Source organism: Trichosurus vulpecula, chromosome 3, assembly GCF_011100635.1.
Source record: "Trichosurus vulpecula isolate mTriVul1 chromosome 3, mTriVul1.pri, whole genome shotgun sequence".
NCBI classification, from domain to species: domain Eukaryota; kingdom Metazoa; phylum Chordata; class Mammalia; order Diprotodontia; family Phalangeridae; genus Trichosurus; species Trichosurus vulpecula.
The window spans coordinates 293,314,678-293,332,800 of record NC_050575.1 but is presented as its reverse complement, the minus strand read 5'-3'; the positions used below and the strand labels follow the sequence as shown (position 1 = coordinate 293,332,800).

Here is an 18,123-nt window from a genome sequence, read left to right as displayed (position 1 = left end):
AGAGCTGAATTATTACAAGGTTGATTTGAGAGCAGGACCATCTCACTTCTCCATTCATATTTTCAAGTATTTATCAAGTCCTTAACGAAAGGTTTTCATTCGTTTACATAACTGCTTCAACGTCTAGTCTTGGGGGAAAAAATCCGAAACAAAACAAAAAACCCCTAGCATGCTCTTGCTACGTTGTAGTCAACTTAAGCTTTAGAAAGGATTTTTTGTTTTGTTTTGGGATTTTTTTTGTGGTATCATTGAGGTAATTAGCATCTAAACCCAGTCTTGTTAGTATTCAATTCATTTCATCAGAGAAGCATCGGGAGAAATGTTGGACTCAGACCTGGGGTCAATACCATTTCTGATACTTTTTTTTGAAGCTGTCTGACCATGAGCAAATTGCTTAATTCCGCTGGGGCTCAGGCAAGTCGCTAAAACTGTAAGTTAGAGATAAATTGTGATTTTCTCAGTCGGGAATTCCCACCGCCCACCTCTGTGAATGAACGAGTGTGTAATTGGCTAGTTGGGGTTTAGTGTACCTCCTGGAGTTGGGAAGAACACACTTGGATCATTTTAAATGCGGGGAAAAAAAAGATGAAACCCATGTGGCTAAGTCATCATAGATCGAGAGTACTAAAGGTCCCCGCTATCTTTTCTCTCCTCGGGATGCTCTTACACTGTTCCCTGCTGGATGCCGTATCTCTGCTGGGAAGGTCACTAATGGTTTTCTTTGGGTCTGCTCCCCTCCCGACTCTCCGCTAATTGGACTAGTACTGTCTCGAATCCACAGTCTCTTCTTTGCTGCCAGGGTTCATTTTCGCTTGAAGCTGCTTCCTACTCCCAAACATCTGAGTCCGTCTCTAGACCGTGCGCTCTAGTGATTTTGGAGTGTGTGCGTGTGAGTGTGTGTGTGTGTGTGTGTTTTAAAGGTTGCCAGTGGCGCAGCTTATCCTTGGTCAAACAGTACCTAGCTGTTGTTTAATTCCTTCAAAGACAGCCTCTTCACAGCTCATGAGGGGATAACAGGCACAGATAGATTTTTATACTTAAACACATTTACTCTTCCTCTTTTCTGTCACATGCCTCTACTTTGTGTGATTATATCAACAGGCTGGGGAAGGGAGCATAGAAACCCTCCCTCCCACTACACTTAAGTGCTGTGTTCTATCTACTATAGAGTTCCAAGAAGAATCGTTTAGGAGGATTAATTGACAGAGGGAGAGATTAAATAAACTGAATATAGAGCTTGTACTTAAGTGAGAGAGGACTATATAGTCATTTCATACATAGAGTCATAATAGTGCTTACTTTGTCCCCTGTTGATGTTACATTTCCACCCAGTGCTCTCTGGTAACTTTAGGGGTGTGTGTGTGTGTGTGTGTGTGTGTGTGTGTGGTTGGGGGAGGGGATGCTCTCATCTCTGCCAATGGCTCAAGCTGTTCCTCTCAGTTTGAGGGATCTAAGGATCCCAGTTCCATTTGATCAGCCGGATTACTGTTACAAAGGAATGTTTACTTCAAAGGTAAATTATTACATTACAATGGTCAGAATGTGAAAAAAATGTCAACTGAGTCTGAATCCTTGCAAGTCTATGTGAATTATAAATATATTTCAAGTCACTGATCAACAAAAGGGATAGTAAGAAATATACAAACATACAAACATTTTCCCCCAATACTTCAGGACATACTCTCCTGCTGTACCACTTCAGTCTCTGGGGAAGGAAAGAAGATTAGGTTCACAAATTATCTTTTTATATTAGCTACACAGCATTAGTCCCACCAAATTCCAAGACCAAATCTCCCCTTGGCCTATGTCTCAGCTTCCTGGATTCTCAGGGCATCCCTGATGAGCTAGTTAAAACATCTGGCCTGGAACCCTGATTTCCAAGGTCCCCATAGTTCAGCTCTTGGGTCCCTAAGCCTAGAACTGAAAAATACAAACTCCAAGCCCATTTCTCAGGACTACAGATGTCTAAAGAAAGGAGGAGGGTGAACCTTACCCTGTTTACTATCTGAGGTTCCTGATTAGCATGGCCCCAACACAAGGATGACACGTAAATTTGAGAAGTGTTCCATATTTTTGCTAATATGACATAAAAATAAAATGACAAATATTGGAGAGGATGTGGAAAAATTTGGACATTAAGGCACTGTTTGTGGAATTGTGAGCTGGTCCAATCATTCTGGAGAACCATTTGGAACTATGCCCAAAGGCCTACAAAATTGTGCATACCCTTTGACCCAGCAATGCCACTACTAGGTCTGTATCCCAAAAAATTTTTTTAAAAAAGGAAGAGGATCTACATGTACAAAACTATTTACAGCAGCTCTTTTTGTGGTGGCAAAACACTGGAACTTGAGGGAATGCCCATCAACTGGGGAATGGCTGAACAAATTGGGGTATATGTGGTAGAATACTACTGTGCTATAAAAAGTGATGAGCAGGATGCTTTCAGAAAAACATGGGAAGACTTATATGAACTGATGCAAAACAAAGTGAGCAGAACCAGGAGAACAGTATACATAGTAATAGCAATACTGTACAATGAACAATTGTGAATGACTTAGCTATTCTAATAGCTAAACAATACAATGATCCAAGACAATTCTAAAGGATTGATGATGAAAAACGCTATCCACCAACTAGAGAAAAAACTGATGGAATCTGAATGCTGATCGAAGCAGACTTTTAAAACTTTCTTCATTTTTCTCAGGCTTTTGGGGGTCTGTTTTCTTTTGCAACATGGCTAATATAGAAATATGTTTTGCATAACTGTGCACGTATAATCTATAGCAAATTGCTTGCTTTTTCAAGGAGATGGGAAGGAGAGAACTTGGAACTCAAAAAATTTTTAAATGAATGTTTAGGATGTTTTTATATGTAATAAAGAAAAAGATAAAATAAAAAAAAATAAAAGCAACCCCCCCCCAAACTAAAGCTGTATGGTGCTCCTGCTGAGGGTGAACAAGACTTTTACCCTTGGATGGAAGAGATGATTGTGCCTCAGTCGCTCTTTAAAGTAGATTTAAAGATGCAGCCAATTTGAAGCACATAGCTAATGAAAAAAGGCCATTCTCCCCCATGTGGCAGGCCAATGCAAAATGATTTGTCTCAGAAACAAATCCCTGGTGTTTCCTACATGGGTGCCTCTATCTTAGGTGATTCGGACTTTCACCAAAGCCCTCTCACACGGGTTAAAGCAAAAGAGGGGAGAAACATTTTCTGGAAGCCCTTGTAATGGGGATTATAAAGTCACAGGGCAAAATTAAGATAGGGAGATTTAGGAGAAAGATTTTAATAATAATTATAGCTAACATTTATATAGTGCCTGCTTTGTGCCAGGCACTGTACTAAGAGCTTTACATTATCTTATTTGACCTTCACAATAATTTCAGGTGGTAAGTATTTCATTACACTCATTTTACAGATGCAGAAACTGAAGCAAATAGAGGTTAAGTGACTTGCCCGGGGTCACACAGGTAGTAAGTGTCTGAGGTTGCATCTTAACTCAGTATCCACTATTCCATCTAGCTATTTGTGTCTATGTCTAATGTCTGCAACAAGTAGGACTGTTTTTTTGTTGTTGTTGTTCGGGTGTGTTTTTTTTTCAGTCCTGTCTGACTCTTTGTGACTGCATTTAGGGTTTTCTTGGCCATGATACCAGAGTAGTTTGCCGTTTCCTTTTCTAGCTCATTTTACCAATGAGGAAACTGAGGCAAACAGGATTAAGTGATTTGCCCAGAGTCACCCAGCTAGTAAGTGTCTGAGGCCAGATTCGAACTCAGGAAAAGGAGTCTTCCTGACCCCAGGCCCAGCATTCTTCCACTTTGCCACCTAGGCTAAATGTTATCATTTTAGTCCATATGTAATTAGTGCACTAGGGTCCTGTTCTATTGGGGAGAACATTTTTTTTTTGGTTGAGTTAGATGACATGCTTTTTTTATAATGATCAGATAATGAAAAATACTAATGGAGGCTAAGTCCTTGCAAGCCTATGTGAATTACAAATATATTTTAAGTAACTGATGAGTAAATATTTATTGAGTACTTGTTAAATGGGAGGTAAGGTTGCAGTAGATGCTGGATCAGAGTGGGAGGGGAGGGAAAATGGAGATACACAGAATTGTAAGACATAATCCCTGCCCTTGGTGGGCTTAGTCTCTAGGTAGGGCTGTACCTGCATATTTATTCAAGTCACCAGGCATTTATTAAGCACCTACTAAGTGCTAGGCACTGTGTTAGCTCAAATACTCAAACAGATCTATGATTTACTGTTCCTCAGACACAATACTCCATGTCCAGGCTCAGTACATTTTCCCAGTCTGTCCCCCATGCCTGGAACTCCCATCTTCCTCATCTCCATCTTCTAGTTCCCTTGACTTCCTTCTAGTCTCAGCTGAAGTTCCACCTTCTGCCAGTTCTCCTTATTCCCATGCCTCCTTAATCTCAGTGCCTTCCCTCTGTACCTCCATTTTATCCTGTTTATTTCTTACTTGTAAATAGTTATTTGCATCTTATCTCATTAGACCGTGAACTCCTTGAGATTAGAAACTGTTTCCCCCTTTCTTTGTATGTCTAACACTTAGCACAGCGCCTGGAACATAGTAGGACTGACTGCCACCCTCAACATAGGGATTACCTCTAATGGTCCTCAATGCTTGTCCATCTTATATGACTCTGGTTTATATCCTCCCATAAATTCCCCACCAATCCATCTAACATGGTAGGGCTTTCCTTGTTTCCTCGGACACCACAAGGGTACCAGAGGAATATGAAGGCTGTCAGAGTTCTTAAGTCTTTAAAGGCTGTGAGTTTTTAGTGTTGTTATAGTAGAAATTGTTCTCCTGGTTCTGCTCCCTTTCTTGGAAAGTTGAGAATCGACTGTATTTGGGGATGGAGATGCTTTTGGGTTGAATGGGTCAAGTGGAAAATATAGATTTGAACTAGGTGACTAACTCTATTTTCCCTACTTTCTTGCTATAGCTCCCTGAGCCTATGAGGAATGAACTACGCTCTGGATGATTCCCCTTCCCAAAACCACCATGAATACGTCCTTCCACCGGTGGCACGGACTACCACTGTCACCCAGGTTCCCCCAGCCAAGACGATAACCTTCTTCAAGAAAGGGGATCCCCACTTTGGTGGGGTTCGCATGGTTGTCAACCAGCGCATGTTCAAGAGCTTCAATGCCCTCATGGATGAACTCTCTCAGCACATTCCCCTCTCATTTGGTGTCCGCACCATCACCACGCCCCAAGGAGTGCACTGCGTTAGCTCCTTGGAGCAGCTGGAAGATGGGGGCTGCTACATCTGTTCTGACAAGAACCCTTCCAAGGCCCTAGTTGGGTCATACAGGCTGCTGCCAGGATCCTCGTCGAGCGGCTATCCCACCCAGAGGATCAGCAACTTGGAAGGCTGGCAGGAGGCACCTTCCTGGCAGGACCATAAAACACCAAAGAAGTTAACTCTGGTAAAAAATGGAGATAATGGATTTCGGCGCTCCTTGATTCTGAGTCCGAAGAATACCCAGAACCTAAAGGCCTTCCTCAATGATGCATCTGAGGTTTTACACTTCCCTGTAAATCGCCTTTACAATCCTGATGGGAGCAAGGTATGTGGCCACAGGGCCAGGAGGCTATTTCTCTATTATAAACACATATGTGGTGAGCCTTGGTAGTTATGGAACTCCCTCAGTGTGTCCTGCTCCTTGGATTGTCAAAGTCCATGAAGCTGATTAGTTAAAAAGGGGAGTTTTCCTAGGAGAAAACAAAAGCCTGACAGGAGGCAAAGGAGGCTTGCAAAATGGTGAAAAGAGACTTGTTAGTTGACAGCTAGCAAAAGCTATGACTTCACTAGGGTACTGTCTAGAGAACACTCACTCTCACTCCTTAACACCTCTGAATCTCCAGTGGGCATGGAATCTTTCCCCAGACAGAGATGGATTTCTTTCCTTGCTGGTCTCATAGCTGTAGTACGCAAGAAGATCCATGATCTCACAAGCCCTCGGCTTCTTAGTAGATGGTCTTTATGAGTTACTGTGACCAAGATAATTAATGACTAGGCAGCCTAAATATCTGGCCATTAGCCTTTCTGCATTTTGAAAGTCTGGCCCTCAGCTGACAGGTGCATAGAACTGTACTTGGGCCTCCCTAGACTGAGTGTTTCTGTGACACAGACCCCCACATTGGAATGGCACCTAAGAAATCAGGGTCACCTCTACACCATGATGAGGAACTAGAGTAAGATGTTAGCCCAGGCACAACTAGAAAAAAGGTACATATTGGTATCCCCCATCGCCTCTCTCTGACCCAGATTTCTTGGACTATCAGGACAAAATGTCTAAAAAGGGAACTGTTCCATAAGAGTAAAGGAGAGTTATCTGTTCATTACATCCCCGAGAAAAGGTTAGCAGAACGGAAATAGAGAACACAACCCTCATAGACCTGTATTGATCCAGGTTGGGCTCATCTGGATGAATGAAAGTGTGAATAACCTAAGACTCAAAAGCATCCAGGGGACATCCTGCTGAATAAGCAGATACCAGGGCCCTTCTCCTGCCTACAGACAATTCCAAGGTGAAAATGGCCCTGAGTGAAGGAGGGGTAAGAGGCTTGCTTTGCTGAACAGTTCCCATAAGGCTGGCCATCCAGAGTGGACTCTAGTGACAATCCTGGAACCAAAGAATGTTAAGGTGGGAAGGAACTTTGGAGATGATCCACTCTAGCAATTTTTAACTTGGAGTCTAAATTTTTTTAAAATATTTTGATAACTGTTTTTCAATATAATTAGTTTCCTTTGTAATCCTGTATATTCTAGTGTAAGCATTTGAAAACATTACTCTGACAAGGGGTTCATAAACTTCACCAGAATGCCAAATGGGCCCATGACACCCAAAAAAGGTGAGGAATCCCCGAACCAGTCCAACAACCCAGTTTTACAGATGAGGAAACACAGAGATAGTGAGCTTCTGACACCACACAGCTGATCAGTAGTAGAATGATAGTGGAAGAATACTAGATTTAGAGGGCCTGAGTTTGAATCCTTGCTCTGAGTTTGAATTGCTGCCTATAGCCTCTATGATCCTCAGTGTTTTCCTCTGGACAACGAGAAGGTTAGACCAAGTGATCTCCAATAAAGTTCCTTCCAACTCTAAATTAGTGATCTTAGAAAGTCTAACATTCTATGTGTTGGTCCAATGTTTAGTCTTTAGAGCCTTAGCTTGGCAATATTGGTCATTAGTAAATATTTATTCACTATAAGGAAGAACGAAAGGAATTCTGCACATCATATGCAGGAATTCAGCAGGAGGATTAGAAAGGCAACTGGGCACTTTCACATCCTGCAAGTCCGGAGAAGTCATGCTTTGACTTCTCTGGTTAAAAGAGAGCCCTTCGCTGGTCCAGTGGACGGGAACAAGAGGACGTAACTGACACAAACCCCCTTGCTGCTGAGAGACAGAAGGCATTCAGGGACCACACAAGCCAGGGAGGTCTCTTCCAATTATAAGAATCTGAAAATAAACCCTAGGGTAACAGAAAGGATTCAGGGTGGTATGAGAGGAAGGATTTCAAGTGACTGAGCAGGAACATCAGGCTACATATGTCAGAAGAAGCATAAATTCTAAGGAAGGTAATTAGAGAGAGGACAGAGACTAGCTTTCTTGTGTCTTCACCAAAGGAAGGACCAGAGGATATGGGCTCAAAACATACCAAAAGGAAAAGAAGTCAGTTTCGAAGCCTTGTCATGATGATTTTGAGATGGTGGAAGACCTCCAAATGGAAGACCCCCAAATCTCTTGTTCAGTTGAGATTTTTTTTGGAGGGGAGAAGGCAGGGCAATTGGGGTTAAGTGACTTGGCCAAGGTCACACAGCTAGTAAGTGCGTCAAGTATCTGAGGCTAGATTTGAACTCAGGTCCTCCTGACTCCAGGACCAGTGCTCTACTCACTACAACATCAGTTGAGATTTTAAAAAATAATATCAACACCTTTTGGTTTTGAAGGGTAGAAGCATGGCCCTAGATACAAGGCAGTGGTTCAAAGAGCCTCCCAATTTTAATTTGGCAAATTTATGAAATATCTTGTATTTGCAGGGCACTATGCTAGGCTCTGGGGACAAGAAGGCAAAAATAAATGTCTTTGCCCTTATGGAGCTTACATTCTGCAGGTGCAGGAGACGAGACACATACACAGAGAAGTTGGTACCAGATGTTTTGAGGAAGAAGAGAATACAATCCAGTGGGGCTTCAAGGAAGGCTTTGAGGAACTATTGGTACTTATGCAGAACCTTGAAGGAAGCTAGGGATTCTTAATGTCAAAAGTGAGGAGGGAGAGGTTCCTTTAAGTTTAACAGCTGAGTATGTGTAATAAATAACCTACTAACCTCCAGGCTGTGTATTTACAGCCAGTGATGAAAATAATGATTCCTTGGCCTTTGGCTTTTGAAATAGCAAAATGATCTCTTTTATAAGAGCTGAGAAGTGATTTTCCTCTCAAGAAAGTTATTCTTACCCGCACACCCAGACAGCATTTTGATTGGCTTGGATGCTGGGCATAGGTACCATGGCATCTAATGGAGTCTGCGTCCTCCTCAGGTGGAGTCCCTCCAGAGTCTGCTACAAGGCCCTTCTGTTGTGGTGTGTGCTGGACAAGAGCCCTTCAGACCTATGGCGGTGGAAAATTCCAGGAGGTGCTTGCCTGAGAAGTTGCCAGGACTGACTTCAAAGAAAAGGAATGGTGAGTGGATACTCCCACCCCATACCCCAAATATATACGCAGCTTTGCTGTGTGACCTTGGGCAAGCATTCTTAACTGTATGGGCCTCAATTTTCTCATCTGTAAAAGGAAGGGGTTGTATTGGATGACCTTGACGGCATCTTTCAGTCCTAGATCTGTGACTCTGAGATCTTAAAGTTTCCTTCCAGATCTAACTTTTTTTTTTACTTTTGTTGATTGTAGGAGATAGGTACCAGACCGCTGATTTCATTGGTATTTGGAATTCCTAGATGAGGAAAGCTTGATTCCTCAAAATTGTTGCTCTAGAAGTACTCTCATGACATAGTACTGATATGTTGGAGCTGATATGTTGGAGTCATAGGCCTTATAAAACTGGATGCACTAGAAAATTGACATTGCTATCACATCTTTGGGTCATCTCTGATATTAACACCATCATCGTCCTTAACCAGCATTGAGGGTATATACACTTTGAGGCTAGTAAAGCACTTTACATGCATTACTTCATTCCTAGACATTTTTTCTGCCCCTTTATGCCAATGTCTCCCTACATATGCAAGCTGCTCAGTCCCTATGGAGGGATGCTCTCTGCATATTTTTGGAGTGTGGGGAGAATGATCGTTCTCTTCTTCTTGCACATGGCAAGGAAGAGAAGAAAAAAAATCCCTTAGCTGCTTGCTGCTCCACTGAGATAGTAGTTATGGTATTAGTGAGATCAGAGAAGCAGGAGACAGAGAAGGAATGACTGTATCTCTCCGCTCCATACAATCCAAAGCCTAACTGAACTAGAAGATAGGGAAAGGTCAGAGAGAACATTACCCGCATGTGCCCTGGACGAAATGAAAGGATCTCCTTTCTAGATGGGGATAGAAGAACCAAGCTAGGACTTTAGAAATTAATTTTTCTAAAGCACAGGCTTTATGTAACTTGTAACATGTAACTTAATTCAATTCAATTTAATAAGCATATGTTAAGTGCCTATTATGTGCCAGGCACTGGGGATATAAACAAGAAAAAATAGTCCCTGCCCTTGAGAAGCTTACAATCTAACATAATACCCAAAAGGAAATTAAGAAGGGGAGGGAGCACCTGGGTAGGGTACCCTGCTGTGAGAGGCATGGAGTCCAAACCAGGCAGAGTTGCTGATGAAAAATGGAGAGCTGTCTGGAAAGTTCTGAGACCTCTATGAAGGAAGGCTTTGGGAGGAGAACGTTGCTTTGCCCTGAAGCCCTCCAAATCAGAGAGAGGCAACTGAGGTGGATGAGAAGGGATTGAGTATCAAAGCCAAGACAATCTTCATGTTGAAATACTCTCTTTCTAGAACTTTTAGTGTCTCCTTATTGTCTGTAGGACAAAATTCAAACTCCTCTACCTCGCCTTTAAAAGCCTTTCACAATCTGATTCCACATGATCTTTCCAGACTGATCATTCGTCACTCTCCCCACTTCCAGACAAACCAATCTACCCAGTAGTCCTTGTACGTGATATTTAATGGGCCGTTCTCTGTACTTTTGCACAGCTTCCCTGTGTCCCAGCCCTGGAATATTGTTCTTCCTCTCTTCTGCCTCTTGTAATCCCTGCCTTCCTTCAAAGATCAGCTTAATTGCCACCTTCTTCAAGAGACATTTTCTAATTCCCCTAGCCACTAGAGTTCTTCTCAAAATTATTTTGCAACATCTATTTTACATATTTAAATTTTTACTTACATATATTATATATGTGTATGTTATCATCCTCTCTCTCACTCCTGTCCCCCCAGGAAAATGTAAACTCCTTGAGGACAGGGAATGCTTCATCTTTGTTTTTGTGTCCAAAATGCATGCCATAGTTCTGGCACATCGTAGGCACTTAAGAAATGCTTGTCGAATTACATTGAATTACTTGAGTGGAGGAAGGGAAAGGAACGAAGATTTATTAAGCCTTTACCATATGCCAGTGCTTTACAGATATTATCTCACTGTGTTTAGAGGAGCCTTGCCCAGCCTGGAACCTTAAGTTTGGTTACTACCTAGATGGTATTGACCCTATCCTAAGTCCCTGGGATTTGTCTCATCCTGCACTTGAAGGCTGAGGCTTAGACACTGAGGCTGAGGTATATATATATATGTGTGTGTATATATATATATATATATATATATATGCCTCAATCTGTACTCTGAGCCTTTACCTTTCTATCTGGAGGTAGGTAGCATGTTTTATCATTAGTCTTCCGGAATTGTGGCTAGTCATTGTGTTGATCTGAATTTCTAATACTTTCAAAGTCTTTTGTCTTTATAAAATTGTTGTTATCATATAAATCGTTCCCCTGTTCCTACTTACTTCACTTTAATCCTATCTATTATTTATATATCCACTTTACAGATGAGGAAACTGAGGCTCAGGGAGGCAAACCTCAGGGAGGTTATTTGCCCATGGTGACACATCCAGGAAGTGTCAGAAGTAGGATTTGAACCCACATCATACTTGGCTCCAAATCCAGGGCACTTTCCACTACTCTACGCTACCTGTCCTAGATTTATAGCACATGGAAGTGATGTTAGAGAACATTCAATCCAATGTCGTCATTTTCCAGATATAAAGTCTGTCAAGGTGATGTGATACCCAAGGGCACATACAGTTATTTAATGTTCAAGTTGGAACTAACACTGGGTATCCCAACCCACAGACTTTCTATTCTACCATACTGTGATGGTCAGTTTATTTGCATATTTCTATGTGCAGGCTAAAGACATTAGGGATTCCCAGATGTGCTCTGGCTACTGTTTTGATCTGACGCTATTCTTCATTTGAATCCCCATCAAATCCTGGTACAACAAACACCACCTCAGGAATCAGTCAATAAATCAACAAGCATTCATTAAGCATTTACTAGTTACCAGGTTCTGTGTTAAGTACTGGGGATACAAAGAAAAGGTAAACTCTCCCTCAACTTAATGATTTCCAAGGCCGAGCTTGAAAGGAACCCTCTTATTTTAAGCCACATTGGACACAACCCAATGTGAGTTCATCCAAAGTATTTATGCAGCCCCTTTGGGTTTCTTGTAGCATGTGTTATATTGAACAGCTCTTCAGTCCCCACCCGCCCCACCCATATCCCTATTTTTGATGCTTCATCACTCTCTCTGTTTATCTTTTCTATTTGCTTTTGCTAAATGCCAGCCAACTGGGAACTGAAAGCCAAGAAGAGTGTCATCCATTCAAGGTCTGAATCAAGCAACAGGTCGAGGCAGCTTTCCCTGACATCGGAGAAGTCTTACCTCAATGGTTCTAGGACCTCTCTAAGGAGCGGCAGTCCTGTACCTACAACCAATACCAATGTTCCAGAGAAGTCTGCTGGTCTGATCCCCTTTGGGGCCAATGATGACATTGAGAAGAAGGTTCGTGTGAACAAAGATGGCAGCTTGTCAGTGGAGATGAAAGTACGATTCCGACTACTCAATGAGGAAATGCTTCAATGGTCCACCCATGTTAGGAAAGCTGCCCATCTCAAGGCAGCCAGTGGGGATGACTTAGGACTTGGTAGAGCTGCCTTATTCCATCCTTCTAGGGAAAATAATGTGCAGAGATCTTCAGAGGTAGGTACTTTCCTTTGTCCAGATGAGACCAATTCTCAAGGACTGGAAGAAGCCTCTTATCTAGGGTGTCAGCAGCCACAACCCAAATATGAGATCTGGAAAAATCCTGTGTATGTTTCCCAGGGGCATGGAGCAGCTCCTGGGAGGAGCTCTTGGGTTACCCAGTCTCCTTGTTCAGGGGCCTCATTGTTCCGACAGGCCATCCACCAAACAAAGACGTCTGGGGACAGTCTCTGCACCACTTCCGGTGGAGAACCCTTGGAATGCAGTGTACCAGGATCCTCTTGTTATTCTGGGACCCTGGAGGGCAGGGTACAGTGCAGTGACAAGCACCAGGCCTCAGATCAACGAAACTTAATCACAACTGCTTCAAGTGATGATGAGGGGGAGCAAAAACATACCCCCATTGGGAAAAACAATAAGTCCTATGGTGGGGGGCCTGACTCATATAGGAAGAGCTCCCAGAAAACTCAAGGAATCAAGACATATGGGAAGTGGTCACCAGATGAGGAGGAGGGAAATGAAGCATGCTTACTGGACTGCCTGGAGGATAAGGCTCGGGATGCAGCAGAGGATGTTTCTGCCTCATCTGTATGTTCTAGGTGCAGGGAGAAGAGAATGCATGTGGCTGAGGGCTGTGGCAGTCCTAGACAGGAGGAGGCTTTCTGTTCCTATGTGAGAGAGGCTCAGGGAAACACCACCATGGATCATTATGCTCCATCCCTTGGCATGGACCCTATCAGGCAAATGATGCCTCGAGAGGGCTCTGGTTCTTCCCTCATTGGCCTATCCTCCTTAAAGAATAAAGTTCTGGAAGCTGAAGAAGATGAACACAGCGCGGTGATACGGGATACCAGTTCTGGGTCTGTATGGAGGAGGCCCAGGGCAATGGGCAACGGTGAGTTCAGTGACCTTGAGTGGAATCGTATTCCACACTCTTCTTGTCCCTCAGCATGCAGTGGAAGCAAAGGATGGAGGAGCCCGAGGAGTGATGGGTCCCTACACAATGTTTCTCACTCTTCCAGAGTTTACGAGGGAAGCAAAAGTAGTCAGCCACAAATGAAGGACAATGGGGATGGAGGGACTAGCTACATTTTGGAGGGCTCACCAGAGAGGTCCCTGCCAAGGAGCATGTTCAGTTCTCCCCTCCTAGAAAAGCCTAGGGCAGAAAGTCAAACCCCCATTTCTTCTAGAAGTTTATCTGAAGCTAAGCAGCAAGCTGCAAGGGATCCTGGGTCTATCTCACCTTCTCCTCATTATTTAGAACATTTATCAGGGTCCAGTGATGCCTCCATTGCTCGGGATGATAACCCAGATCAGAAGAAATTAGAGAATATTTCTAATTCCAGCCATTCAGATCCTAACTCTTTGGAGGAGACTAGGGGAGCCACAAAAGTCAGTATTAGCTCTCTGGAGCCAAGATCTTCAAACACGTCAGACTCTTCTGACTTCCAAGGTATTGTTGAGTCTAGGGATGAGAAGACCCTGGAGGACCATCCTAGAGTTTCTTTAGAGTTGAAGATTAAAGAACCTCAGATGGAGGAACCAAATGCCTGCAGAAGTAGCTGCTCCTCCCAGTCCAGCAAAACTCAACCTTACAGCACTTACAATGATAAACTGCAGGTCCTACCAATGAAAGGAAAAAATGATAGTAAGGGACCAAGCTCTCAGGCTGGCTCAGTAGCCAGCAGATGCCTCCCCACTCCCCCCACAGGAATGCCTCACATCAGAAAAAGCCCCTCAGGCAGCAGCAGGTGGAGTGCCCACTTGGAGGGAAGTGGGAGTTGGGAGGAGAAGGCTAATCTCAATTTGTCAGGCCCCATCACACCTAGTTCCAGACCAGTGACCACAAGTCAAACAGTAAAAAGAGCCAGGAAGGGTGGCCCCTCCTCTGGTCATGGGAGGAAAATGCCAAGGAAAATCTCTAAAGAAGGGAAGCCTCAAGAAGAAAAGAAGAATCTTAGCAAGCCAGAGGGCAGCACTGGTATGAGACCCAGTGACCTGCCCAGCACATCTCCAGAGGAAGTTGTTTATGAATGGCTGAGCAAAATTCCAGAAGAATCCATCCTCATGAGCTATGAAATGCAGGATGACAGCCCTGGGGCTGCTGTGGGGGCTCCAGAAGAGGACCCTGCTGTCAAGTGTTCTCCTGAAATTCCTAGAGAGATGGCCCAGGCCCAAGAACATGCCCCCGATAAGGAAGATTCTGGGGGAGCACCACTAGATGAAAACCCTAGGGTTGATGCTGCTAGCCCAAAGGCAAGAGGTAGTCCTACTAAGAAGCAATCTTCCTGTACTTTGGCAACAGTAGCTGAGGGCAGTCCAGGTGAATGTGCTGATGTAGGAGTGAAAACCAACCTGAGTAAGATGGAGGACCTGCCTAACACACTGTATAGCTCAGTGCAGATCATGAAAACACTGCTGAGCTCTAAGCAAAACCCTAAGCTAGGTCGGTTTAATAGTTTGCCAGAAGTGTCACAGACCATGGGAAGAAACTTGAGCCACTCCGCCCATGTGCTCATCACCTGCCTGGCCAGCCTGCACTTCTTTGACGAAGAACTCGTGACAGTCACAAACCAGATGACCTACATGAACTCACCCAAGTACCAAGAGCTTCTGAACATCTTCCAAGTCCTGTGGACTGAATGTACCCCCAACACAGATGAGCCAGCCTCAAAGGCACTGCCAAGCTCCAAGTCACAAACCCCAGTGACTGGTGACTTTACTCCAACATCTTCTTCTGGGGTGGATGTTAGCAGTGGCTCTGGTGGTTCTGGAGAAGGGAGTGTGGCTGGTGTTGTGGACTGTGCTCCTTTCCCTGAGAAGATGGTGGATCCTAAGTTGAAAAGACAGGACAGCATTACCCGCCATGATGATACAGATCCCATAACTGCAGTGAAAGTAGAAGAGAGATCCTCCTCAAATGACCAAGTGAAAATGGAAGCCCAATCAACTGAAGGAGATGAAGAGGGAAGACACATTCATGATGTAACCAGCAGGGATGAAGCCAATGAAAGCATGAAAAAACATATGTTGGAAAATAGCACGAAGGTAGTTGATGAAGATGAAATAAAAGAAGTGGGGACAGAAGAAGAGAAAATGCTAGGAAAGGAAATGCAAGAGGCAGAAACACAAGATGAAGGAATGGAAGCAGAAAAGATTGAAGAAGAAGAAGAAGAAAAACAAGCAGAGGAAACAAAAGATGAGAAAGTACTGGCAGAAAGAATGCAGGAGGAGGAAGGAATACAAGAAGAGGAAGCATCCAAAGAATGTGACTCTGCAGATGCATGTCCTCCAGTCAACACAGAGGAACCAATGGAGCAAGTTAGTAACCCTAGTAAAGATGATTCAAATTCTGACAATGTTCATGATGGCCAAGAACTTGACCCTCATTCAAAAGAGGTAACTGAAGGAGTTGCTGTGGCTGGTGAGCAATCTGTGGTCAATACCACTGCAGGGACTGGGGGAAAGAGGGCTTCTATTACCCAGAACACATCACCAGATCCTGATCCACTCTGGGTTCTGAGGTTGTTGAAGAAGATAGAGAAGGAATTCATGACTCATTATGTCAATGCTATGTCTGAGTTCAAGGTCAGGTGGAACTTACAAAATAATGAAATGTTGGACCAGATGATTATAGAATTAAAGAATGAGGTGAACCAACGAATACAAAAGAGCATTGAAAAAGAACTTAGAAAAATCCAAAGTAGGGCAGGGAAGAAACTTCCAAAGCCCCCAAAGGAAGCTTTTAAGTGGGAGACTTCGCTGCAGACGGAACAAAGAAGGAGACGCCTTAAGGGCATGCACAACCACTCAGCCTTCACAGAGCAAAATAAAATGCCAGGAAAGCGGAATCTCTCCCTGGCCTTCATTGATGCCATGGCCTCCAGTGGGACGCTGGCTGATGATCTACGGGAGCTAGAAGGTGAGGAAGAGTACTGCCCTTGTGACACTTGCATAAGAAAGAAGATGACTACACTGTCGCTGAAGAACACAGTCCCAGTCACAGATGCTCCCCTCAGAAAGGCTTTTGACCTACAACAAATTCTTCTTAAGAAGAAGGAAGAAAAGCTGAATGAGGGAGCGGCTGAGCTAGCTACAGAGGAACGAGGAAGCACAACACTTCGGAGAGAACGCACAGGTAACGAGACTGTTGATGAAGCCGAACCAGGGTTGATATCTAGCAGCTGTGTGGATGGAGCTGATGCAGGGGAGGAAAACCACCGATCCGGCAAAGATGGAGAGTCGGAACTGTATGAAGGAGAAGAGCAGCAGACTAATCGTGAGGAAACAATGACTGGAGGAGAGAAAGAAGCAGATCTTCAGAGGAGTGAGGAGGGAGACAAAGAGGGTAAAGCTGAGAGTGACTCAGAAGACGAAGACGCGAAACGACATGAGGGAGAGAGTGCATGTGATGGAAGTGAGAAGAAAGAAACTGAGCCTGCATCTGAAAAAGGGGCAAACTCAGAGGGAGAAGTCACAGAGGATGAGGATAGATGCTCAGAAGCATCAGATGGTGCTGAAGATCTTGAGGCCACTGAGCCACTCAGCCCAGAGGCTGAGGTAGAGAAGCAAACAGAGTCACAGATGGGGGTAGAAAGCCAAGAGGACCAAGAAAGCAACTGTCAGGAAAGCCCAGAAGAAACCCAGAGTGGTGAAAAGTCCGAAGACAATGATCCTGACCAAGAGGTAAGTGAAGGAAGTTTGAGGACCGACCGCCTTCCTGAGGCCCTCACAAGCTCACAGCCAAACGAAGAAGCCTTCTCCAGCGACTCATCCACTGCAAACTGCTCTCAAGTATCACAGAGAGGTTCAGAAAAAGAGGGCTCAAATGGAGACTGTCAAGAATCGGAAAGCCTAGAGGCTGAACCTAGCAGAGAAACTAATTCAGAGGACAAGGCTTTTACTATGTATCCTGAAAATTCCCCTTCTGAGCAAGATGGAATGTCGTCTTGCTCTAGCATCTCAGACAGAGAGTCTACTGGCAGTCCCTTGGAACACAAGGACAGACGTGCTAAGAACTCTAAGTTTACAGAAGCTATTGATAAGGCAGATGTTTTTGATGACGATTGCTTGGATTTCTAGAAGAGGAAGCTGCTAGACTGCTCACAGATTCGGTGGCTTTGTTATTTTGGGGCTTTGCCTATGAATCTTAGTGAGATTAATTTCCTTTGGTAAAGAAAAATGACCCAGGAAAGTACAAAGAATTGCCTCTAGGGCAGGTAGTGAATCCAGAAAATTATATTTCCCCTCATTTCTAAGTTCTACACCCTGTCATCCCATTTACCGGTGTTGAAGAAGGAGCTTCTTTCATATAGAACCTTCTAAAATGGTCATATCCCAGCCATGTGGCTCACTTGAATGGAAAATTGTAGAACTATCACCTTTCTAAGTGTTGGGGCACCCAAGAGCCAATTAGCTGGCTAGCCCTCCCACTCCAAACTTCACTCTTCCCTTTGTGATCTTTTAACAACTGATCTGTATTTTTAGCTCGGGCTCATCATTAGACTTTGAGAAGACTTCAATTCAGGTACATGTAGGGACTTTGAAAGTGTGGATTTCTTTTGAAAAATCTGGACAAAAATAAATTTAAAGTTAATTCATAATCTAAAAGTCTGTTGTGATTTAAAAAATAATTTTTCTGAATATTTTTGCTGCTATCCCAGGTAGAGTGTGGGCTCCCTCAGAGTCACTTGGCAGCAGGGCCTTGCCCTTGGTCCCACCCCTTAATGGAGGTGGGCTTTCCTGGGCTGTTCTCACCAGCTTCTTGTGCAGACTGCCATTTTGTCTGCCATGGAGACCGATGTCAGTCTAGCTATG

At 43.8% G+C, this 18,123-nt stretch overlaps 1 protein-coding gene and 1 pseudogene across 1 annotated transcript; both read left to right on the top strand.

Moving 5' to 3' along the window:
• Positions 1-2,015: 2,015 nt before the first annotated feature.
• On the top strand, positions 2,016-2,075 carry LOC118845155 (annotated as a pseudogene).
• Positions 2,076-4,996: 2,921 nt separating this feature from the next.
• RP1L1 (RP1 like 1) lies at positions 4,997-17,388 on the top strand. The gene is made up of 3 exons (XM_036748721.1): positions 4,997-5,605; positions 8,587-8,728; positions 11,888-17,388. The coding sequence occupies exons 1-3, from the start codon at positions 4,997-4,999 to the stop codon at positions 17,386-17,388; spliced, it is 6,252 nt and encodes a 2,083-aa protein (XP_036604616.1).
• The last annotated feature ends 735 nt before the right edge of the window (positions 17,389-18,123 follow it).

Bases quoted from the DNA above. Each gene is read 5' to 3' on its own strand.
- RP1L1 (XM_036748721.1), top strand. From the start codon at position 4,997: ATGAACTACGCTCTGGATGATTCCCCTTCCCAAAACCACCATGAATAC. The intron at 5,606-8,586 runs GTATGTGGCCAC...CGTCCTCCTCAG, and splicing joins ACAATCCTGATGGGAGCAAG to GTGGAGTCCCTCCAGAGTCT. The intron at 8,729-11,887 runs GTGAGTGGATAC...GCTAAATGCCAG, and splicing joins GACTTCAAAGAAAAGGAATG to CCAACTGGGAACTGAAAGCC.